Raw genomic sequence first — 26342 nt, 5'->3', positions numbered from 1 at the left:
GTCACAGTTCATATATGAAAATCAGTCAGTTTAAATACATTCATTAGGCCCTAATCTGTGGATTTCAGATATGAATCAGTTGGTCACAGATACCTTAAAAAAACAAATGTAGGGGCGTGGATCAGAAAACCAGTCAGTATCTGGTGTGACCACCATTTGCCTCATGCAGCGCGACACATCTCCTTCGCATAGAGTTGATCAGGCTGTTGATTGTGGCCTGTGGAATGTTGTCCCACTCCTCTTCAAATGGCTGTGGGAAGTTGATGGATATTGGCGGGACATGGAACATGCTGTCATACATGTTGATCCCAGAGCATCCCAAACATGCTTAATGGGTGACATGTCTGATGAGTATGCAGGCCATGGGAAAAACTGGGACATTTTCAGCTTCCAGGAATTGTGTACAGATCCTTGCGACATGGGGCCGTGCATTATCATGTTGAAACATGAGGTGATGGCGGCGGGTGAATGGCACGATAATGGGCCTCAGGATCTCGTCACGGTATCTCTGTGCATTCAAATTGCCATAGATAAAATGCAATTGTGTTCGTTGTCCATAGCTTATGCCTGCCCATACCATAACCCCACTGCCACCATGGGGCACTCTGTTCACAACATTGACATCAGCAAAATGTTTGCCCACACGACGCCAAACACATGGCTGCGGTTGTGAGGCCGGTTGGACGTACTGCCAAAGCCAGCTTATGGTAGAGAAATGAACATTCAATTATCTGGCAACAGCTCTGGTGTACATTCCTGCAGTCAGCATGCCAATTGCATGTTCCCTCAACTTGAGACATCTGTGGCATTGTGTTGTATGACAAAACTGCACATTTTAGAGTGGTCTTTTATTGTCCCCAGCACAAGGTGCACCTGTGTAATAATCATGCTGTTTAATCAGCTTCTTGATATGCCCCACCTGTCAGGTGGATGGGTTATCTTGGCAAAGGAGAAATGCACACTAACATGGATGTAAAAATGTTTTGCTATTTGTGCATATGGAAAAGTTCTGGGATATTTTATTTCAGCTCATGAATCATGGGACCAACACTTTACATGTTGCATTTATATATTTGTTCAGTGTACATGGGGATTCTTAGTCGCAAGAATGCTCGTTTCTGACATAATTCATTTATTTATTTTGCAGACACAACGGCAGACAAAGCATTTGCAAAACATGGGATCTTCACAATGAATATTAACTCTTTCCTGCTGATTTCTCAGAGTGACACATGCACAATTTCTTAAGCTGATGGGGCACCGTCCACAGAAGTCCTCAGTACATCAAAATTCTATCACATTCTATTTATAAAGCCCTTTTTTAGTTGTCACAAAGCTGTCAAAGTGATTTAAATTAACCCGACCAAGACTCCAATGAGCAGTGGCAAGGAAAAACTCTATAAGGAAACCTTCAAACCTCAAGAGGAACCACTCAGAAGGGGTGACCCCTTTAAGAAATAAACATTTCTATTCCAAAATCTGCTTTTTAGGGGATTCTTGGGAGTTGGCTCAGAAGTTTGATACATACCGACGATCTAACCCTGATCTAAATCATTGTAGTGTAAGAATACAAAAAAATGAATTAAAAAAAAAAGTTGTTTATATCAAGGCTGTTTTATATTCATGTTATTGTGGTTGTTTTAAAGTCTTGACCTTCAAAACATTTACTTAGATCAACGTTTTGGTTCCTTTGTGTAAATCATTGCATCGTTGCCTTTAAATTTCATGTAGATTTATTTATTCTTAATAATTTTATGACAGATAGATTCTGTATAGATTAACGATGCCATCTGCTTCTGTGTTATATTTGTTCAATTGTGTATTTATTTGTAAAGACATTCATTGTACTTTTGCGATATAAAGAAATTGACAGTGTTCCCCATCTTTTCTTTGGGGCCAAAGGGCCACAGCCACGCAAAAAAACAGAGTGACCATGGTTATTTTCTCTATTTCAGATAAAATACATCTTTATTTCACTTTAACACAGAATAGCGCCTTATGGAAAAATACAATTTATATCACATTTATATTGTCTACGTATAAACCCCTGAATAAAACCAATTATTTGGCGACATTCACATGTCAGAAAGTGAAGACACCTTCATGATGACACGCAATGAGATCAATGCATGTTTTTAACCAACTGTCAAACGAATTAGCCTACAAACGCAGCCACCACAAATTGTCCGCCTATTAGTAAAACATATTTCCGTTGTTTTAAAGGGTCATTGATACAGATTCCAACAATACATTTGGATTATAAACCAGTTTGTTAAGATTTGGAGTTGTCTGGACACTAACATGTTACTTATACCATCACTGATCACCCGCGTCTCCAAAGATGTCGTTCTTTGTGCGCTCCATCTCTGCAAAGTCAAACTCAGTGCCCATCGCACGCTTGTAGATGTCCTTGATGTCGTCACAGGTGGTCTCAAAGTGGGTCGTTGCATCATATGTACGGGAAATAAATATCTGCATAGATATCCCAGAAGCATAGAAGGGAAAGAGAGAAAGTTTGACCATGAATTTAAAATTAGTGGGGGGGGGGGGGGTGTTGCGCCTCCTGGTGCTTTTAAAGAAAACAGCAGGCCAACATGAGGATTAGGACATAATGCACTCACCTGGCTGTCTTTTCCCATGTCAGTTGGTGCATATTGATCACTGATGCTCACAAACCTGAGGCGAGAAGGTTTCAACAGGGTCAGAAACATCAACGAACGGAGGACATGTTACCAGGCCAGTGCAGTACAGTGTGAAAAGGGTATTTACAGCATTGTGTTCCAGTGATGTGAGCCCCTGTCCTAGTAGTATAACAGTTTGTACCATGGCATTGTTGAATACTCGTTTCAGATTGGCTTGAAGGGAATTCTAGAGCATGCATTATTTCCCTATAACGCACGGTATATCGGCACGGTAGAATTCAAAATGGCTATAGTTCATTGTTACAGGTTTTGTTTGAGCTGCTTTTGAAAGCGAAAGTTGAATTGAAAACATTGGTATTGTTGAATTAGACTTTCATAATAGCAAGCTAGGACTGATGGTTTGGTTAGCTAAACTACTAAGGTGGGTTAGTTACCATGGCAACTACTGTAGCTATCTAGCTGCTTCAGTAGATGAACACCTTTCTATTCGTTCTCTGGAAATCAATGCAACTCTGTGGAAGGTCAGTTCCACTCCACTAGCATGTAGTGGAACACACTTTTCCTTAGACCATATAGCCCGTTGATTATCCCTTACATACAGTTGAAGTCAGATGTTTACATACATCTTAGCCAAATACATTTAAACTCAGTTTTTCACAATTCCTGACATTTAATCCTAGTACAAATACCCTGTCTTAGATCAGTTAAAATCACCACTTTATTTTAAGAATGTGAAATGTCATAATAATAGTAGAGAGAATGATTTATTTCAGCTTTTATTCCTTTCATCACATTCCCAGTGGGTCAGAAATTTACATACACTCAATTAGTATTTGGTAGCATTGCCTTTAAATTGTTTAACTTGGGTCAAACGTTTCGGGTAGCCTTCCACAAGCTTCCCACAATAAGTTGGGTGAATTTTGGCCCATTCCTCTTGACAGAGCTGGTGAAACTGAGTCAGGTTTGTAGTCCTCCTTGTTCGCACACACTTTTTCAGTTCTGCCCACACATGTTCTATAGGGTTGAGGTCAGGGCTTTGTGATGGCCACTCCAATACCTTGACTTTGTTGTCCTTAAGCCATTTTGCCACAACTTTGGAAATATGCTTGGGGTCATTGTCCATTTGGAAGACCCATTTGCGACCAAGCTTTAACTTCCTGACTGATGTCTTGAGATGTTGCATCAATATATCCACATAATTTTCCTTCCACATGATGCCATCTATTTTGTGAAGTGCACCAGTCCCTCCTGCAGCAAAGCACCCCCACAGCATGATGCTGCCACCCCCATGCTTCACGGTTGGGATGGTGTTCTTCAGCTTGCAAGCACCCCCTTTTTCCTCCAAACATAACGATGGTCAGTATGGCCAAACAGTTCTATTTTTGTTTCATCAGACCAGAGGACATTTCTCCAAAAAGTACGATCTTTGTCCCCATGTGCAGTTGCAAACCGTAGTCTGGCTTTTTTATGGCGGTTTTGGAGCAGTGGCTTCTTCCTTGCCGAGCGGCCTTTCAGGTTATGTCGATATAGGACTCGTTTTACTGTGGATATAGATACATTTGTACCTGTTTCCTCCAGCATCTTCACAGGGTCCTTTGCTGTTGTTCTGGGATTGATTTGCACTTTTCGCACCAAAGTACGTTCATTTCTAGGAGACAGAACGCGTCTCCTTCCTGAGCGGTATGATGGCTATGTGGTCCCATGGTGTTTATACTTACGTACTATTGTTTGTACAGATGAATGTGGTACCTTCAGGCGTTTGGAAATTGCTCTCAAGGATGAACCAGACTTGTGGAGGTCTACAATTTTTTTTCCTGAGGTCTTGGTTGATTTCTTTTGATTTTCCCATGATGTCAAGCAAAGAGGCACTGAGTTTAAAGGTAGGCCTTGAAATACATCCACAGGTATACCTCCAATTGACCCAAATTATGTAAATTAGCATATCAGAAGCTTCTAAAGCCATGACATCATTTTCTGGAATTTTCCAAGCTATTTAAAGGCACAGTCAACTTAGTGTATGTAAACTTCTGACCCACTGGAATTGTGATACAGTGAATTATAAGTAAAATAATCTGTCTGTAAACAATTGTTGGAAAAATTATTTGTGTCATGCACAAAGTTGATGTCCTAACAGACTTGCCAAAACTATAGTTTGTTAACAAGAAATGTGTGGAGTGGTTGAAAAACGAGTTCTAATGACTCCAACCTAAGTGTATGTAAACTTCCGACTTCAACTGTACCTGTGTGCCACAAGACTGTGTTAGCCTGCTGTGCGAAAGCCTAGGCATTAGCTTAGGGAGCCAACAAATTCATAATCTGTGTGTGGTGCCAATTCTGCCAAACCCCTCAGTTAAATTATGCAGTGTTGGAACTTTAAACCAATAAACCTATAAAAAAAACAGTGTGAGGTTTCACAGCCTCTTCCAAATTTCTCACTTCTGCATTAACTGGATTAACTGGCTGTGGAAAGCCTAGGCATTAGTTTAGGGAGCCAACAAATTCATAATCTGTGTGTGGTGCCAATTCTGCCAAACCCCTCAGTTAAATTGGGCTTGGCAGTTGGTTTATAATTTCCCCACTTAAAGCTAAACTTAAAAATCAATTAATCCCTTTGAAAACGGCCTATGTGCCTATGTGCAATCGATATGAGTCAGAAACAGATTCAGGTGTCAAAATTGACTACAAAATGTAAATAGGACAATTTTGGTTAGGGAAAGGGGGATACCAAGGCAGTTGTACAACTGAATGCATTCAACTGAAATGTGTCAAACGCATTTAACCCAACCCCTCTGAATCAGAGAGGTGCGGGGGGCTGCTTAATCGATATCCACGTATTTGGCGCCTGGCGACCAGTAGGTTAACTGCCTTGCCGACAGATGTTTACCTTGTTGGTTACTGGCCCAGCGCGCCTACCCGCCAGGCTACCTGCCACCCCTATATAAAGTCAGTCTCGTCTAACACGGAGTTTGGAACATTGTGCGTCACAACTGGTAAATGAAGGTTGGGTTTTGATTTGATGATGTCCCTTTGCCCACGAACATGGGGTGAACAGATGCGGTGATTACCCTCTATCCAATAGCATATACAGCAACTCCGACTTTGTTTACATAATACAACACGTCGCGCATTTTCTTATTTGAGAAATACAGCACCAGACACCTTAGCTGGATGTAAAATTGCACAACTAAAACATCTTTGGCAAAAACGTCAACATTATTTACAGATTTCTTGAGTTGAGTTATCTTAGATTCATTCTGGGTATTTTGAGGAAGTGAAAGAGGCCTCCGCATCTACAGTGTCTCATGGGGGACAAACATCATTAACCAAACGCAGAAACCGTTCAGGAAACACCTCAAAGACTAAAATATCATTTTTCTAAAGAGCATCAGAAAAACGTGCCAATCAGCCTATTCATTGGCTCCAAGTTTTCATTTACAGAATAAAGTTCAATGTGTTTCCATCGCATTTGCATTTTCAACTCTACCGATAGTTCTCTCACAAAAACGGTTAAGTTTAATAGCAAATGTGCTTACTTTGGCCTTGACACATGCGCTCTAACCAACAGCTCGTAGATACAGTGCAGGTATGCTGTACGGGTAAGGCTAGTCTACATGATGAGATTAGGGCTAAAAGCGAGAATATTTTTTGTTGTTGTCAAAAAACAAGCAACGATCATCAGGTCACCAGAATAAAGACCCTCGATATTTATTGGAAAGGAGTATCAAGATCACTGTGAAGTTAATCATAATTTATTTCATCTGTAGCCTAATAAACTGCATGGTTTCCCGAGTCGTAATGGGAGGACCACACACCATATTATCGCGTTAAGTTTACTTCGATATTTTATTTATTTATTTTACCTTTATTTAACTAGGCAAGTCAGTTAAGAACAACTTATTATTTACACTGACGGCCTACACCGGCCAAACCCGGACGACGCTGGGCCAATTGTGCGCCGCCCTATGGGACTCCCAATCATGGTCGGTTGTGATACAGCCTGGAATCGAACAAGGGGGTCTGTAGTGACGCCTCAAGCACTGAGATGCAGTGCCCTAGACCGCTGCGCCAATATTTGCGCATAAAAAAGGCATTTCCAACCAACATTTCTCGCATAATTAATTATACAGACACAAAAAGATTCCACCATGTCAAATAAATAAATTGTGTCTGTATTTATAAAATTGTACCGAAACGTCCTGTTTCCGTCATATTTTTTAAATACTGTATGACTTTACTCGCATAAAAACTGGATGGAAACGTGGTTAGTAAAATGCTTATTTACGGGTCCTTTTCCAACAATGCAGAGTTAAAGAGATTAGATAGACACACTGAGTGTACAAAACATTAGGAACACCTGCTCTTTCCATGATAGACTGACCAGGTGAATGCTATAATCCCTTATTGATGTCACTTGTTGAATCCAGTTCAAATCAGTGTAGATGATGGTGAGGAGACAGGTTAAATAAGGATTTTTAAGCCTTGAGACAATTGAGACATGGATTGTGTATGTGTGCCATTCAGAGGACGAATGGGCAAGACAAAAGATTTTCAGTGTTTTCAGAAAGTATTCACACCCCATTTTGTTGTGTTACAGACAAATTTTAAATAGATGAAATGTAGATGTTTTTGTCACTGGCCTACACACAATACCCCATAATGTCAAAGTGGAAATATGTTGTTTTTCTAAATGTGTACAAATTAATTACAAATGAAAAGCTGAAATGTATTGAGTCAATAAGTATTCAACCCCTTTGTTATGGCAAGCCTAAATAAGTTCAGGAGAAAACATTTGCTTAACAAGTCACATAAGTTGCATGGACTCACTCTGTGTGCAATAATAGTGTGTGGCAAAGAAGGGGGCAGAGTGTTAAATGGCAGATATGTGAGGGTAGAACTAATAAACGGGCTCTGCCCTCTCACTGAAATGGCCACCCCGACAAGAACTACAGATCACAAAATGGCAGAACGCCAAAAACTACAATCCCTAGAAGCAAGGGGAACACTCGCAACGTGGGGCCGACCCACATATAAGGGGTCAAGACAAACCAGGAAGGGAGAGAGAGAGGAAGTGGCTGTGGATCTGTGAACCACAAGAAAAGAGAAAAGTGACAATTTATAAATCGGCTGGATTTACAGTGTATGACCTGGATTGTTTGGACTAACCTGTTGGCTGTTGGACCTGGACCTACCGAGAACCCGATTCGCGTATCGACCACTGCTATCCTCGACCAAGCATGTGGCCTGGGCGGACCAGGACAGAGAAACCAACATACAGGTACTGTCCTGTTCAAAATAACTCCCTCTATGGTGATTTTGGTGACGGTCTCCCGCTGAATTTGTGTACAAACTCTCCTAACCTTGAAGAGGATTGTCACACGTGGTGGAGAATTGGCACATTGTCGTTTGAACCGGATAAATGGACAATCCATACCGCCGGTTAGGTACCAAAAAAAATACAAAATAATATCAGTTAGCACTCCGAAGGGGAGTCAGTTTTTTTTTTTTTTGTGGTTGTTTGTTTCGTTCAGTTCGCTCTGGGAAAATTAGTATGGAAGAAGCCATACAGGCACTGTTACAAGCAGTGTTAGCCCAACAAGAGGCAACTAGAGCTCAACAAATGGCTCATCAGGATGCGATACGAATGCATCAGGACACGCTGCAGGTCCAGCACCACACCAACCAGCTGCTCAGAGAGGAGCAAGAGAGAAACACCCGGGAGTTAAGAGAAGGCCTGCAGGGGCTAGCGGCCCAAACTGGAGCTCAGTTACCAGCTACAAATACCCAGAGGTCGGCCAATCATTTTCTTCAAAAGATGACAAAGCAGGATGATGTGGAAGCATACCTCACCACCTTCGAAAGGATGGCAGAGAGAGAGAGAAGTGGCCGAAAGAAGAATGGGCAGGGCTTCTGGCACCATACCTGACAGGGGACGCTCAAAAAGCGTATTTCGACCTGGAGTTGAAAGATGCACAGGACTATGATAAACTAAAGGGAGAGATTCTGACTAGACTGGGAGTGACCGATACCGTGAGGGCACATCGCTTCCACCAGTGGGCCTACAGACCTGGACAACCCCCTCGAACACAGATGTTCGACTTGATTCACCTGGCACGGAAATGGTTGCAACCGGAGACCCGTTCATCCGCCGAGGTCGTCGAGACCGTCGTACTCAACCAGTTTCAGCGAGGTCTACCCCGAGAAGTTCGACGATGGGTTGGCCAGAACGAAGTACTTTCCGCCGACCATCTCGTGGCCTTGGTTGAACGGTATTGTACGGCAGAAACAGCTGAGCAGGCACAGGAGGAAAAATCCCCATTTCCCAGGCCCAGGCGAACCAGCGGACCGGGTAAGACTGTTCCAGCATTGGGAGGGGGAAGAGAGCAGCGTGGGGCTGTGAGGAAAGAACCAGACTGGGGGTGAGACACTCCGGCAAAAGCCGAAAACCGGAACAGGGGGTTGAGGGGGTCCCCCCACCCGAAACCATATTATCTGTTACAATTGTAATCGACCGGGACATATTGCGGCCTGCTGCCCTATTAAAGAAGAGCCAATGCAATGTAACCTCGGTGGAAAATAAGAAACTGATATATGGTATGCATGTCCTGTGGTAACCACTGTACTTGAAAGACCAAGAAACGAACATATGTGCATGGTGAGGGTTGAAGGGAAAGAGGTTGCAGCCCTGCTTGATTCCGGCAGTATGTTAACCTTGGTCGTTGCAGACCTAGTGCCGACTCATAAACTGGATAAAAGTCAGGATGTCAGTGTTACGTGAATTCATGGGGATACCTGTCCGTATCTCACAGCCTTAGTGAGCATACAAACTGAGGACAGGTTGCTGGATTATGAGGTCGGCGTGGTCCCGAAGATGCCGTATGATGTAATACTGGGTAGATACTTTCCTAACTTTGCGAGGTTAGGCCAAAAGAAAGGCATATTATATAGATATATAGATGCTACTTCCTGACCAAGCAGGAAGTAGCATCTAGCCCTCAACCAAAGCCAAGAAAATAGAAGTTTTTTCAGGGGCCAACCTCACAGGTGCTAGTAGGGGAGGATGAGGAAGAAGGGGCAGACCCCGTCAATAATGAGCAGCCCAGTACTAGTGGGGCCGGATTCAGAGGGCGACTATCTAGAACCAACAGACCTGGCAGGGTCCCTAATTTCAGGACGGCCCAGACCCAGGATCCAACCCTGCAGCAAGCCAGAGCAGATGTGCAGGTCGTGGATGGTACCCCCATAAATGATGGGATGATGCCTAATAGTTTCCCCCACTTCATCATGAAAAAGGGTTTGGTGTACAGAGTCTCAAAAATAGGGTTTGATGTGGTGGAACAGTTGTTGGTCCCCACCCGGTACCGGAGAACAGTACTGGACATAGCTCATGGGCATATTCTGGGGGGGGGGACCTTGGTATCGATAAAACCCGAGACAGGATTGTGAGGAGGTTTTACTTGCCAGGAATTCAGGCTGAGGTGGCTCGACATTGTGGAGAGTGCCCCGAATGCCAGTTAACAGCTCCCCGACCAGCATGTATGAGAGCACCAGCTGTTCCGGATGACTATGTGATCACGCTCTCCGTAGCCGATGTGAGTAAGACTTTTAAGCAGGTCAACATTCACAAGGCCGCAGGGCCAGACAGATTACCAAGACGTGTACTCCGAGCATGTGCTGACCAACTGGCAAGTGTCTTCACTGACATTTTCAACATGTCCCTGACTGAGTCTGTAATACCAACATGTTTCAAGCAGACCACCATAGTCCCCGTGCCCAAGGACACTAAGATAACCTGCCTAAATGTCTACCGACCCGTAGCACTGACGTCTGTAGCCATGAAGTGCTTTGAAAGGCTGGTCATGGCTCACAGCAACACCATTATCCCAGAAACCCTAGACCCACTCCAATTTGCATACCGCCCCAACAGATCCACAGATGATGCAATCTCTATTGCACTCCACACTGCCCTTTCCCACCTGGACAAGAGGAACACCTACGTGAGAATGCTATTCATTGACTACAGCTCAGCATTCAACACCATAGTGCCCTCAAAGCTCATCACTAAGCTAAGGATCCTGGGACTAAACACCTCCCTCTGCAACTGGATCCTGGACTTCCTGACGGGCCGCCCCCAGGTGGTAAGGGTAGGTAACAACACATCTGCCAAACTGATCCTCAACACGGGGCCCCTCAGGGGTGCGTGCTCAGTCCCCTCCTGTACTCCCTGTTCACCCATGACTGCATGGCCAGGCACGACTCCAACACCATCATTAAGTTTGCCGACAACACAACAGTGGTAGGCCTGATCACCGACAACGATGAGACAGCCTATAGGGAGGAGGTCAGAGACCTGGCCGTGTGGTGCCAGGATAACAACCTCTCCCTCAACGTGACCAAGACAAAGGAGATGATTGTGGACTACAGGGAAAAAAAGAGCACGCCCCCATTCTCATCGACGGGGCTGTAGTGGAACAGGTTGAGAGCTTCAAGTTCCTTGGTGTCCACATCACCAACAAACTATCATTGTCCAAACACACCAAGACAGTCGTGAAGAGGGCACGACAAAGACTATTCCCCCTCAGGAGACTGAAAAGATTTGGCATGGGTCCTCAGATCCTCAAAAAGTTATACAGCTGTACCATCGAGAGCATCCTGACTGGTTGCATCACCGCCTGGTATGGCAACTGCTTGGTCTCCGACCGCAAGGCACTACAGAGGGTAGTGCGTACGGCCCAGTACATCACTGGGGCCAAGCTTCCTGCCATCCAGGACCTCTATACCAGGCGGTGTCAGAGGAAGGCCCTCAAAATTGTAAAAGACTTCAGCCACCCTAGTCATAGAATGTGCTCTCTGCTACCGCACGGCAAGCGGTACCAGAGTGCCAAGTCTAGGTCCAAAAGACTTCTCAACAGCTTCTACCCCCAAGCCATAAGACTCCTGAACAGCTAATCATGGCTACCCGGACTATTTGCACTGCCCCCCCACCCCATCTTTTTGCGCTGCTGCTACTCTGTTAATTATTTATGCATAGTCACTTTAACTCTACCCACATGTACATATTACTTAAACTACCTCAACTAGCTGGTGCCCCCGCACATTGACTCTGCACCGGTACCCCCCTGTATATATATAGCCTCCCTACTGTTATTTTATTTTACTTCTGCTCTTTTTTTCTCAACACTTTTTTGTTGTTTTATTTTACTTTTTTATTAAAAATAAAATGCACTGTTGGTTAAGGGCTGTAAGTAAGCATTTCACTGTAATGTCTGCACCTGTTGTATTCGGCGCATGTGGCCAATAAAATTTGATTTGATTTGATTTGTTAGAAGCCCGTTAGTGCCACTCCCCATAATCGAAACGCCATTTGAGAGGATAGCGATGGATATAGTGGGCCCACTACCCAAATCTGCCAGAGGGCACCAATACATTCTGGTCATCCTAGATTATGCCACTCGCTACCCAGAAGCCATTCCCCTTCGGATAATGGCTTCCAAATATATTGCCAAGGAGTTAGTGCTTTTGTTCACCAGGGTAGGGATTCCAAATGAGATCCTTACTGACCAGGGGACCCCCTTTATGACCCGCCTTATGGCGGATCTTTGTAAGTTGTGGCAGGTGAAACAGTTGAGGACATCGGTTTACCATCCTCAGACGGACGGGTTGGTTGAGAGATTCAACCGCACCCTGAAGTCAATGCTCAGGAAGGTAATCGATAAAAAAAACTGGGATTTCATGTTGCCGTATCTGATGTTTGCCATTAGAGAGGTTTCCCAAGCCTCGCTGGGGTTTTCACCCTTTGAGCTATTATATGGGAGGCGCACCCGGGGAATCTGAGACATCGTCCACGAAACCTGGGAGCACCAGGCCACCCCTTACACTAGTGTTATAGAGCACGTCACGGCAATGCAAGACAGGATAGCCACAGTCACGCCCATTGTCAGAGAGCACGAGGCAAGCACAAGAGCACCAGCGGCAGGCTACCCTGAGGGAATTTCAACCGGGAGATAAGGTGTTAGTGCTGGTCCCCACTGTGTGTAAACTACTAGCCACATGGAAAGGACCGTATGAAGTGCTGGAGAAAATAGGAGAAGTTAATTATCGGATCCGACAGCCAGGTCGTCGGCCCCCAGAACAGATCTATCACATAAACCTGTTAAAAGCATGTAGCTCAGTTGGTAGAGCATGGCGCTTGCAACGCCAGGGTTGTGGGTTCGATTCCCACGGGGGGCCAGTATGAAAAAATGTATGCACTCACTAACTAAGTCGCTCTGGATAAGAGCGTCCGCTAAATATGTAAAATGCAGAAACACTAATTGCCACTTACCCCACACCCACTCAGGAGGCAGCCGAAGTGCATGTTTCACCTACTCTGTCCCCAGCACAAGTACAGGAAGTAAAGACCCTGATCCAGAAAAACAGATGTGTTTTCAGGGATACCAGGACGAACTGAGGTTACGGCTCATGATATTGTTTCCCTACCAAAGAGAAAAGTGAGCATGAGGCCATATCGGGTACCCGAGCCGCGATTAGAGCAGATACTGAGAAAATGTTGGCAGCTGGAGTGGTCGAAGAGTCACATAGTGAGTGGTCTAGCCCAATTGTGATGGTCTCCAAACCCGATGGGTCTTTGCGGTTTTGTAATGATTTTCTAAGGTAAATGAAACCTCCAAGTTTGATGCCTACCCCATGCCCTGAGGAGATGAACTATTGGAGGAAATTGGTAAAGCTCGGTAGATTACGATCATGGACCTAGCCAAAAGGTTACTGGCAAATTCCCAAAGCCAAAGAAAAGACAGCCTTCGTAACCCCTGACGGTTTGTTTCAGTACACCGTCATGCCATTCGGCTTACATGGGGCCCCAGCCACCTTTCAACGGCTAATGGACCAGGTCCTAAAACCGCACAGAGCTTATGCCGTAGCCTATTTAGATGATGTGGGGGATCTACAGCCCAGATTGGGAATCCCACTTACCCCGGGTACAGGCAGTGCTAAACGCCTTTAGGAACGCAGGGCTCACAGAGAACCCTGCCAAGTGTTAGAGGAAATGTGGGGTTAGAGGAAACCGAGTATCTGGGATACACCGTGGGAAGAGGGTTAATCAAACCCCAACTGAAGAAGGTTGAGGCAATTAGAGGATGGCCAAAACCAGTAAACCAGCCTTCCTAGGGTTGACAGGTTACTACCGGAAATTAATCCCAAATTATGCCACAGTGGCCACCCCACTCACCGACATGACTAGAGCCAGAGGGCCAAACATGGTAAAATGGGATGAAAAGGCCACCAAAGCATTTAGAACATTACAGGAGGCTCTCTGCTCTAATCCAGTGCTGGTGGTACCAGACTTCGAGCGCGAGTTCGTGGTTCAGACGGATGCCTCAGAGGTCGGGTTGGGAGCCGTGCTCTCCCAAGAGCTAGAAGGGGTGGTACACCCCATCCTGTTTTTAAGCAGGAAGCTGGAACCACGGGAGGCCAACTACTCAGTCGTTGAGAAAGAAGCGCTGGCAGTAAAGTGGGCTCTTGAAAGCCTGAAATATTACCTGCTAGGGTGCCACTTCACCCTCATCAGTGACCATGCCCCACTCACCTGGATGCATAGGGCTAAAGAGAAGAACACTCGGTGATGCGGTGGTTTTTGAATCTCCAACCGTTTCACTTTGACTCAAAACACAGAGCAGGGAAGGAAATGGGAAATGTGGATGGGTTATCCCGCATGCATGCCTATTTTGCTGCGGTAGCCCAACCTAGGGGGTCGAAGCTAGGGGGGGGGGAGATGTGTGGCAAAGAAGGGGGCAGAGTGTTAAATGGCAGATATGTGAGGGCAGAACTAATAAACGGGCTCTGCCCTCTCACTGAAATGGCCACCCCGACAAGAACTACAGATCACAAAATGGCAGAACGCCAAAAACTACAATCCCCAAAAGCAAGGGGAACGCTTGCAAGGTGGGGCCGACCCACATACGAGGGGTCAAGACAAACCAGGAAGGGAGAGAGAGAGGAAGTGGCTGTGGATCTGTGAACCACAAGAAAAGAGAAAAGTGACAATATATAAATCGGCTGGATTTACCGTGTATGACCTGGATTGTTTGGACTAACCTGTTGGCTGTTGGACCTGGACCTACCGAGAACCCGATTTGCGTATCGACCACTGCTATCCTCGACCAAGCCTGTGGCCTGGGCGGACCAGCTAAACACTGGCAAAATCTGGTTCAGTCTGCTTTCCACCAGACACTGGGAGAAATTCACCTTTCAGCAGGACAATTGGGCTCCCGAGTGGTGCAGTGGTCTTAGGCACTGCATATCAGTGCTTGAGGCGTCACTACAGACCCCCTGGTTCGATTCCAGGCTGTATCACAACCGGCCGTGATTGGGAGTCCCATAGGGCAGCGCACAATTGGCCCAGCGTCGTCCAGGTTTGGCCGGTGTAGGCCGTCATTGTAAATAAGAATTTGTTCTTAACTGACTTGCCTAGTTAAATAAAGGTAAAATAAATTTAAAAAAACTAAAACTCTATGCCATGATCTGAAAATGGTTGTCTAGCAATTATCATTAACCAATTTGAAAGAGCTTGTACGAAAGACTATTGAGAGTAAATATCAGTTCATCATAGGAGCGCTGTAGCTCCGCCCAGCGGTGATGTGGAGCACAGCATGCTGGGCGATCTCTAACTGAGGAGAAGGAAATAACTAGAGAAAGTACACAAGCCGTGATAAATTCCAGCCATCTCCTGTGATTACCTCTAGTTAGCATTCTTTGTTTTAGTCAAGGCTAGTGTGCATCCTTCAGAAATGTGAGTTCATATTTTATTACAATTCATGTGTTGTGGACGCACTCCTTTGTTATGCTAATTAGTGTTTTTGCCGCGAGTTTGTAATCTCATTTCAGACATTTAGCATTTCAGTGGCTAGTCTTATATGCCCTGTGGTTATTTGGATGTATTCTGTAGAAATTATGTGGGTATTTTGTTAGCAAAGTTCATGCAGTTGTGTGAGGATGATGGTGCTGCTCAGTAGTTCTGTTTAGTTGCACTCCTCTGATCATTCATTAGTGAAGTCACAGCCATGTTGTATTGCCCTGTGCAGCAGATGACCTATTGTAGCCATATTATGTATAGCTTATGTAATTGGAGGTTGTATTAAGCCTATACCTGCCGTTTACTATTGTATTTAATTTCCCCTTTTTCAGAACCACACACAAACTCTTGGTTAACACAATTGTCAAGCCATACACTGTACTGTGCTGTGCCATCACTGCTCTGTGAATCAGCGTCATTAAACAACTTCAACTGGAATCATACCGGTCTGTCGTCTGTGCCCTTACCAGCACCTGGGAGAGAACACATAGTGCTAAGTAAAACCTAACCCTACAGAATATACAGTCTACCAAGTCCTCAACTACAAAGCTTATTTGTAAAATAATAAAAATGGGCAAATGTTGCACAATCCAGGTGTAAAAAGCGCTTAGAGACTTACCCAGAAAGCCTCACAGCTGTAATCGCTGCCAAAAGTGCTTCTACAAAGTGTGAATACTTAAGTAAATTAGATATCTGTATTTCACGTTCAATAAATTTGCAAACATTTCTAAAACATGTTTTCACTTTCTAATTATGGGGTATTGTGTGTAGATGGGTAAAAAAATAATCTATTTAATCCATTTAGAATTTAGGCACAACAAAATGTGGAATAAGTCAAGGGGTATGAATACTTAATGTCCGCGTGTGTTGGGGTGTCAGTGTAAGTATGTACGTGTGTGTTGGTTGAGTCCAGTATGTGTGCTTAGAGTCAGTGCAAGAGCGTTAGTAAAATTTAAATAAACGGTCAATGCAGGTAGTCCGGGTAGCCATTTGATTAGCTATTTAGCAGTCTTGTTCAGCGGTTGTTTCCAGACTTGGTGCATTGGTACCACTTGCCGTGCTGTAGCAGAGATAAGTCTATGGCTTGGGTGGCAGGAGTCTGAAAATTTTTGGGGCCTTCCACTGACACCGCCTGGTATAAAGGTCCTGGATGGCAGGGAGCTCGGCCCCATTGATGTACTGGGCCGTACTCACCACCCTCTGTAGAGCCTTGCGGTCAGGTGCCTTGCAGTTGCCGTACCAAGCGGTGATGCAGCCAGTCAAGATGCTCTCAATGGTGCAGCTGTAGAACTTGAGGATCTGAGGGCCCATGCCAAATCTTTTCAGCCTACTGAGGGGGAGAGGTGCTGTCGTGCCCTCATCACAACTGTGTGGGTGTGTGTGGACCATGTTAATTCCTTAGTGATGTGGACACCGAGGAACTTGAACCTCTTGACCGGTCCACTATAGCCCCATCGATGTGGATGGGGGCGTGCTCGCCCCTCAGTTTCCTGTAGTCCACGATCAGCTCCTCTGTCTTGCTGATGTTGATGGAAGGTTTGTTGTCCTGACGCAAACTTGATGATGGTGTTGGAGTCATGCGCGGCCTTGCAGTCGTGGGCGAACAGGGAGCACAGGAGGGGACTAAGCACACACCCCTTAGGGGCCTCCGTGTTGATGGTCAGCATGGCAGATGTGTTGTTGCCCACCCTCACCACCTGGGGGCGGCCCGTCAGGAAGTCCAGGATCCAGTTGCAGAGGGAGGTGTTCAGTCCCAGGGTCCTGAGCTTGGTGATGAGCTTGGAGGGGACTATGGTGTTAAATGCTAAGCTGTAGTCAATTAACAGCGTTCCTACATAGACATTCATTTTGTCCAGGTGGGTGAGGGCAGTGTGGAGCGCAATGGAGATTGCGTCATCTGTGGATCTGTTGGGGGCGATATGCGAATTGGCGTGGGTCCAGGGTGTCTGGGATGATGGTGTTGATGTGAGCCATGACCAGCCTTTCAAAGCCTTTCATGGAAACAGATGTGAGTGCTACGGGGCGATAGTCATTTAGGCAGGTTACCTTGGCGTTCTTGGGCACGGGGACTACGGTGGTCTACTCGAAAACAATTTCGTATTACAGACCGGGTCAGGGAGAGGTTGAAAATATCAGTGAAGACCCTTTACTAGACACTAGTGTAACAGTATAACAGTACAGTAGTATAACATGTATCTTATGGTACAGTACAGTACAGCACAGCAACATAGAATCAAAGGCTTACTTCTGTTCAATGGGCTCCAGGAGATCCAGGGCCGGCTTGAGTTCATTCTCTGGGTCGTTGGTCTCCACTACGCTGCTGGCGATGGCAATGTACTTGCCCTGCGCTGCCACGTTGTGGGCCGAGGAGATCATACACACGTAGATGTCTGCCATAAAAACAGAAGAGACCCGTGTCATATCATACACCCTCACTAAGCTCCACTGCCTTGTGTTCAGTAGGGCGTAAAAAGTAACAAAGCGTTTTTGAAAACTGAAAAAAGCAGAACATTTGCGTTTCTTCCAGGTAGTCGCTCCCAGTTTGTTTTCTTCCGTTTGGTGCCTAATGAACACAGCCATTCAAAAAGTCACAACAGTGGCAACTTCATTTCACACACAAGAATTTATGAAACGCTTATGTATGTTGTATGTATGGGTTATGAATGTGTTACGAAGTCCTTATGTAGGCTAGATACCCTAGTATCGAGGGGTCTCACCATGTTTCCTGTTGACCTGGATCTGAGGGATGATGATCTGGCAGGAGTTGACGTCGCCGGTGTTCTTGATGGGGTGGCTCATGACGCAGATGATACGGACCACTTGGCCGACCTTGCTGACTCTGTCCATGACGTAGCTGGGGTCACAGATCAGCTGCTTACAGCGGGCTATCTGGAGAGGAAAGGCGAGATAGTAGAGTTTAGGGTTATAATTAAGGTGAGGGTGGGTTAGGTTAGGGTAAGGGTTAAGTTTATGTTTAGGGTAAGGCATGGTTAGCCAACCGCCATCTGGAACCATTCAAATTTTGTCAGTTGTATACACTGCCATTAGACATTCACCATGAAGAACTGATAGAAAACAAATCATTATAAACTGGGTGGTTCGAGCCCTGAATGCTGATTGGCTGATAGCCGTGGTACACTATATATACACACAAAAGTATGTAGACAACCCTTCAAATTAGTGGATTCGGCCAGGAGAACGCTACCTGCCTGAATGCATAGTGCCAACTGTAAAGTTTGGTGGAGGAGGAATAATGGTCTGGGCTGTTTTTCATGGTTCGGGCTAGGCCCCTTAGTTCCAGTGAAAGGAAGTCTTAACGCTACAGCATACAATGACATTCTAGACGATTCTGTGCTGCCAACTTTGTGGCAACAGTTTGGAGAAGGCCCTTTCCTGTTTCAGCATGACAATGCCCCCGTGCACAAAGTGAGGTCCATACAGAAATGGTTTGTCGTGATCGGTGTGGAAGAACTGGCCTGTACAGAGCCCTGACCTCAACCCCATCGAACACCTTTGGGATGAATTGGAACGCCGACTGTGAGCCAGGCCTACTCGCCCATCATCAGTGCCCGACCTCATTAATGTGTCCCCACACCAATAACATCTAGTGCAGGGGTGTCAAACGTCCGGCCCGCGGGCCGGATCAGGCCCGCAAACGGCTTTAATCCGGCCCGCGAGATGATTTTGTAAAGTATAAAAATGCGCTGCAATTTTTCAATAAAATAAACTGCTGTTCCAATTGCGTCCACTGGATGGCGCAATAGCAATTGTGTTAAGCAAGCAAACTGTTTATACCGGGGCAGAGCAAGTAAGTCAAGTCTGTGTTTACTCACAGCCGAGACATCAGTGACGCTGCAGTGAAAGCTAGCTACCTCATTGCTAATGAAATCGCAGTGGCTTCAAAACCATTTAGTGAGGGTGAATTTGTAAAAACATGCATGATGAAGGCAGCGGAGATTGTGTGCCCTGAAAAGCGGCAGGCTTTTGCAAATATCAGCCTGACAAGAAACACAGTTGCAGACAGGATTTCCGATCTTTCAGTGGATTTGGACAGCCAGTTGAAGCAAAAAGTAAAGTCATTTATTGCGTTTTCGGTTGCAATTGATGAAAGCACGGACATTACAGATGTTGCACAACTGGCCATTTTTTCATCCGCGGAGTTGATGACACATTGACCGTCACCGAGGAGTTCGTGGAGTTGGTGCCAATGACAGATACAACGACAGCAGCTGATATTTTTACCGCACTCGTCGGCGCGCTGGACAGGGTCGGAGTGGACTGGTCCCGCGCTGTCAGCCTGGCTACAGATGGTGCGCCCTCAATGATCGGGAAAAAAGCAGGCGTTGTGACAAAGTTCAGAGAGAAAGTGCAATCTGCAAATGGAGGACGTGATTTTTGGACTTTTCACTGTATTTTGCACCAGGAGGCTTTGTGTTGCAAGTCATTAAAGATGGATAACGTCATGAAGGTGGTCATCCAAACTGTTAATTTCATCCGATCCAGAAGCCTGAATCACTGTCAGTTTGACAGCCTTCTCAGAGAGAAAGACCACATCTATGGCCTGCCATACCACACTGAGGTAAGATGGTTAAGCCGAGGTGCTGAGGCGTTTCTTTGATTTACGAGAAGAAAGTGAACAGTTCATGGAAGAAAAGGGCAAACCAGTGTTAGAATTTCATTCCGCAGAATGGATGCCGGACCTTGCATTTATGGTGGATGTTACAGAGCACCTGAATAACTTGAACAAACAGCTGCAAGGGCGCAACAAAGTTGTCACGCAGTATTATGACAGCATACGTTCTTTCAAGTTGAAGCTGTCATTGTGGGAGACGCAACTTGCCGGTGGTGATGCAGCTCACTTCCCCTGTCTGAAAAATGTGTGCGCGACCCAACATGTGGCAGACATGAAGCGGTTCAAAGATAAAATAACGGGACTGTTACGGGAGTTTGAGCAACGCTTTCAGATTTTTGGTGAACTGGAGAAAGACTTCCAACGTTTTTTGCTCGCCATTCACTGTGAATCCCTTTGATCTGCCCGTCAGCATCCAACTTGAAATAGACTTGCAGTGTGACTCGGATTTGAAGGGCAAATTTGCCGCAGCTGGCTTGGACACATTTAATCAGAATCTCTTGCCAGGTTACCCCAACTTGACAGCCCTCGCTGCAAAACTGTTGTGCATGTTTGGAACCACATATCTTTGTGAGCAAGTTCTCTGTAATGAGCATAAATAAAACAAAGCTGCGCTCAAGGCTCACGCACAAGCACTTGAATCACATCCTGAAGTTGGCTGCCACTCAGGATGTGATGCCTGATATTGATGCGCTGGTGAAAGCTAAAAGATGCCAGGTATCAGGAGTCAAATAAACTATGCAACCCCACTTAAAGTGCTACATGAGACACCCTGATATAGTTCTGTGATCTGTGATATACTTCTGTGAATCACTGAGGCATTGTGTGTTTGTGTGTTCTTTGTCCTCAGAACTTTCAAATAACTTGAGGTGTTTTATGATTAATAGTGATGTTGTGCTTTTGGACACACTGTCCTCAGGCTCCAGCTTTATGTTTATATGTTTTTATGTTGATGTGCTATTGTTTTTAATTGTTTTTATTTTATTTGTATATTTAACCTATTCTTGACTCTGTGGTTCTTGCACTTGTTTGGGGAACAGGATTTCATTCTTTGTATCTACATTTCTGCCTGAGAAATGACCCCCTGATATAGTTCTGTGATCTGTGAAACAGTTCTGTTAATCACTGAGGCATTGTGTGTTTGTGTGTTCTTTTTCTTTAGAATTTTCAAATAAACTTGACGTGTTTTATGATTAATAGTGATGTTGTGCTTGTACTATTTTGGACACACTGTCCTCAGGCTCCAGCTTTATGTTGTATGTTGATCGTATTAAAACAAAGAAAACAATCTGAAGTTGTTGTTTTTAGTTATATATACCATGATTTTTCCGGTCCGGCCCACTTGGGAATAGATTTTCCTCCATGTGGCCCCTGAGCTAAAATGAGTTTGACACCCCTGATCTAGTGGAAAGTCTTCCCAGAAGAGTGGAGGCTGTTATAGCAGCAAAGGGGGGACCAACTCCATATTAATGCCCATGATTTTGGAATGAGATGTTGGTCGAGCAGGTGTCCACATATACTACATGACCAAAGGTATATCAGACCATATACAACGGGTATGACCATTTTTTTTTTTACTGCTCTAATTACATTGGTAACCAGTTTATAATAGCAATAAGGCACCTCGGGGATTTGTGATATATGGCCAATATACCATGGCTAATGGCTGTATCGAGGCACTTTGCATTGCGTCGTGCATAAGAACAGCCCTTAGCCGTGGTATATTGGCCATATACCACACCACCTCGGGACTTATTGCTTAATTATAACAGGAGGCAAAAATGTGATAGAATCTCACCTCTCCCTCTGACTTGACCCCCACCACCTTTCCATTCTCCATAACGATCTCCTCTATGGGCTTGTTCAGCATGTAGATCCCACCATAGATAGCGCTCAACCTAGAGGGAGAGAGGTCAAGTCAAAGACACTGGTGAATAGTGGAGCATGGGATAGGTTAATTAAGCATAAGGCTAAAAACAGTCAAATCAGCATCACAGAACTAGAATGAGATTTTATTTCTATGATCAGGACAACTGAAATCAGTAGGATATTGGTTTGGGAGTAGGTAAACTTCAGTTCTAGTATGTATTGAAGAGGACAGAGTCAGAAAAGCAGGAATTCCTGATTAATCAGGAACAATTACATAATAGCAGGGCGGGGACAAAGTCATCTTACCTGGCAAAGCCTTGTGGCAGCTCCCCCAGGCCGTAGAGAGGGTAGAGGTAAGGACTCTTGCCGTATCTGGCCAGAGACTCACTGTACAACTTGATCCTATTGATAGTGTCGATGCAGGGCTGATCCAGGTAGCTGAGGGATCAAACAAATACTAGATTGTAACACGGTTACTTTGTTAAAATGTTTATGAATAAGCCATAAAAAATGCTTATAAATGTTACATATTTTAGATTTGACACTTCTTGAAGTATTTGTACCTGCCTGAACACAGTGGACAGTCACCCATCCTATTAATTCCCATCATTCAAGTTTCCAATAGTGTAGAAAACATTTAAAAATCGTACTCGTCCGAGCGCTCACAATAAATAATACTAAAGAAAACAATAAATAAAACCACAAGAAACATCCATATATATAGTAATGCTGATACACGAGTGGCAGAGTGAGTGAAAAGGCCTGCGTGACATCTCAACTCAAGTAGTGGTGGTGACGACTGCAGTCTCTGGCTGTGTCAGAAATGGCACCCAATTCCCTATATAATTATAATAATGTGGGTGTTTATATTTGTCCTATTTCACACATGTACAAGTGTGTATTATACACTTTTGAATTGGAAATGTTTTTTGGGGAAATAGGTTCACAGCCAGGGTCAGCCATTATCAACAGCTCAAGGGCACATCGACAGATTTTTTCACCTTGTCTGTTTGGGGATTCGAACTAGCGACATTTCGGTTACTGGCCCAACGCTCTAACCGCTAGGCTATCTGCCATCCTATGGGCCCTGGTCAAAAGAAGTGCACTATATATAGTGAATAGGGTAATTTCAGACAAAGCCACTTACTCGTCTGTCCTGTAGAGAGCGAGGGCGTGACCAGTGAAGTCCATCACATCCTGGCCCAGGCTGAACTTCTTGTATAGGTCACGCATCGTCGACTTGTTGGGATCGACACCCTCCATGGTTTTGGGATCGTTCAAGTCGTAGTTGGCAACGAAGATCAAGAAGTTCCTAAAACGCCTCTTCTCGAAAATCCCCATCAAACCTGAGGGGGCAGAAAAGTCAGTGAGACAGAAATAGAAAAGGCTGCTGTTGTCTGAAATGAGACTAAGAATGTGGTCCTGTTTGGTTCAGTTGAAAGGTTGTGGGTTCAATTGTGGTTTAAATTCCTATGGGAGATCGCATACACATACAAAAAAAATTGATGCACTCACTAATACTGTAAATCGCTTGGGATTAAAGCTTTGGTTAAGTGGTACATAGCATAAGTTAATAGTTTTAGGAACTTCTTGATCTTCGTTGCCAACTACGACTTGAACGATCCCAAAACCATGGAGGGTGTCGATCCCAACAAGTCGACGATGCGTGACCTATACAAGAAGTTCAGCCTGGGCCAGGATGTGATGGACTTCACTGTCTGTAGCTCAGCTGGTAGAGCACGGCGCTTGTAACGCTAAGGTAGTGGGTTCGATCCCCGGGACCACCCATACACAAAAAAAAAAATTATGCACGCATGACTGTAAGTCGCTTTGGATAAAAGCGTCTGTTAAATGGCATATTATTATTATTATTATTATTATATTTTAACTAGACTTAAAACCTTTTCTCCTTGGGGAGCATAGGTCATCCACATTAAGCAACTGAGAAGATAGCATACACATACCAAAAAAATTTATGCACTCACTGTACTGTAAGTTTCTTTGAATAAAGGGTCTGCTTAATGGCATAGCATATATTATAGGAATAAGCATCTGAGAAACCCATTGCTATACACTGAGTGTACAAAACATTAAGAACACCTTCCTAATATTGAGTTGCACCCCCTGCTATTGCGCTCAGAACAGCCTCAATTCATCGAGGCATGGACTCTACAAGGTGTCGAAAGCATTCCACAGGGATGCTGTTCCATGTTGACTCCAATGCTTCCCACAGTTGTGTCAAGTTGGCTGGATGTCCTTTGGGTGGTGGACCATTCTTAATACACACAGCAAACTGTTGAGCGTGAAAAACCCAGCAGCGTTGCAGTTCTTGACACAAACCGGTGCGCCTGGCACCTACTACCATACTCCGTTCAAAGGCACTTAAATTGTTTGTCTTGCCCATTCATCCTCTGAATGGCACACACACACACACAATCCATGTCTCAATTGTCTCAAGGCTTAAAAATCCTTCTTTAACCTGTCATCTCCCCTTCATCTACACTGATTGAAGTGGATTTAACAAGTGACATCAAGAAGGGATCTTAGCGTTCACCTGGTCAGTCTATGGCATGGAAAGCCGGTGTTCATAATGTTTTGTCCACTTCGTGTATACTCACTGGAGGCCAGTGCTTCTGTCTCAGTGACAGGCACTTTGTAGATGGCTCCTTTCTTGTAGACGAAGCTGCCCTCGATCACCTTGAAATCCAGGTAACGGGTGACCTGAGTGATCAGCAACATCCTCACCAGCTGACCTGGGTAGAGCAGAGACATGGGTCATGGTCATTAGGGCATGCAATGACACCCCCGTGGCTAATGAACACAACCCTGCACTCAGTATTATATCTAGAATGCCATATTGCTTTCCTACCATTGGCCATCAGGAACTTTGGGATGAGGTCCACGCTCCAGTCCCGGCCTCTTCCCATGGACTCCGGAGGTTTACCTGGAAGGCTGAAGTGCTTGTACAACTGGAGGGGGACAAGAAGAAAAAACATTTTTTTATTACTTCATTCAATGTAATTCATTACTTAGTTTCTTTGACAGTTAAACATAGAGCTGTCAGTTTTTGAGTAGCTCAAACTCAGCTGTGCCTCAACTATAACAATGAGATGTGATAGCATAGATAATATAACATGTTACTTACTCTATATCTGTGTGACAACATGGATAATATAACATGTTACTCTATATTTGTGTGATAGCACCACATGATAGGGGCTGTTTTTCAACCATTGGGGTGTATTCATTAGTTGGATTCCATTACAAAACATTTTGTTTACTACAAACGGAAAACGTTTTGCAACGGAAACGAGTTTCTATTGGACAAGTTCAAGGTACGTTCCTCCCCGTTTCGTTCCGGTTGCTTCCTAGAGTAAACGTTTTGCAACGGAATTCGAATAATGAACACACCCCAGGTTAATACCTTTTCCACACTACTGATCTGAGTTGAGCCAATTACTGGGCTGGCCTAGTTAAGGATTGACCCTAGTTGCCTGAAGGGAAGATGTAAAAAGAAAACAGAACAGGCGTGATAGTATGAAAAAGGTAATCTTGTGTGCCTTTGCTTACGTCTTCTAGTGGTGTGATGGAAGCGCTCTCTGCTCCATAGTATGAGTTCCTGTCCATATGAAGCACCTTCTTCCCCTTCACTGACATAATGCCAGACAGAATGCATTCCTTTAGAAATAAATAGAAGTCAGATAGGTAAGTTAGTTACACAAAAAGAGATGTATAAAGGCGGTATTGTATGTTTTAGACAGATGTTTAAAGAACAATGTAAACAGTATAACAGCTAACAACACAACTAGCTAAACTGGCTAGCTAGCTGCATAGCGTAGCCAACTAGCTGCATAGCGTAGCCAACTAGCTAACGTTAACTACATTTTACTCTAGGGAAAATAACAGGAAATACTAGATATTGTATGTGAGCTGTCACTTGTTGCAGACTGTGGAAAGTATCACCACACACATATAACACTAATGAGAAACAAAGTACACACATTTCTGAAAATAACTTAAAATGGATATCTAACAAAAGAGCAAGCAAGCTAATTTAGCACTAGTTAGCCATGACAGCCTACAGATTAGCCTACACGCCTAGCTGTGAAATGTCATGCATGAGCATGCTTCGACTATTGGAAGTTCGTACTATTGCTTTGTCCATTTTCTCACCGTTAAGCCGGTCCCGAGAACGATAACATCATATTCTTCATCCATAGCTGAGTGTCCTTTACTTTATTCCTACGGTTCTTTCTGTCAGTGAAAATGGAATGGCTGTTTGATAGTTGAGAAGTTTTCCGGCTGCGCAGGGCAGGTAGTGATCCCTGCGAACGTACCCTTGTTTAGTGGGTTG

General features: G+C 44.6%; 2 protein-coding genes across 8 annotated transcripts in view; one reads left to right on the top strand and one right to left on the bottom strand.

Moving 5' to 3' along the window:
* Positions 1–1875, top strand: part of LOC311135101 (uncharacterized protein) — a 29282-nt gene extending 27407 nt beyond the window's left edge. For all 7 annotated transcript variants that reach the window (XM_084168969.1, XM_084168968.1, XM_084168971.1 and 4 more), the window contains one exon: positions 1148–1875. In XM_084168969.1, the coding sequence (XP_084025095.1) occupies positions 1148–1248 (101 nt within the window). In that variant the 3' untranslated portion in view covers positions 1249–1875. The remainder of the gene's footprint in view (positions 1–1147) is intronic.
* LOC311135123 (rab GDP dissociation inhibitor beta-like) lies at positions 1113–26331 on the bottom strand. Its single transcript, XM_084169017.1, has 11 exons — positions 26162–26331; positions 25559–25666; positions 24858–24957; positions 24607–24741; positions 23136–23334; positions 22295–22426; positions 21918–22017; positions 18207–18378; positions 17735–17879; positions 2622–2676; positions 1113–2472 (listed from the first exon to the last, which is right to left on the bottom strand). The coding sequence occupies exons 1-11, from the start codon at positions 26204–26206 to the stop codon at positions 2317–2319; spliced, it is 1347 nt and encodes a 448-aa protein (XP_084025143.1). The 5' UTR covers positions 26207–26331; the 3' UTR covers positions 1113–2316.
* Positions 26332–26342: the final 11 nt, after the last annotated feature.

This window comes from Coregonus lavaretus, assembly GCF_964263955.1.
Source record: "Coregonus lavaretus genome assembly, chromosome: 9".
In the NCBI taxonomy this organism is placed as follows: Eukaryota; Metazoa; Chordata; class Actinopteri; order Salmoniformes; family Salmonidae; genus Coregonus; species Coregonus lavaretus.
This window is presented reverse-complemented; position numbering and strand designations above follow the sequence as displayed.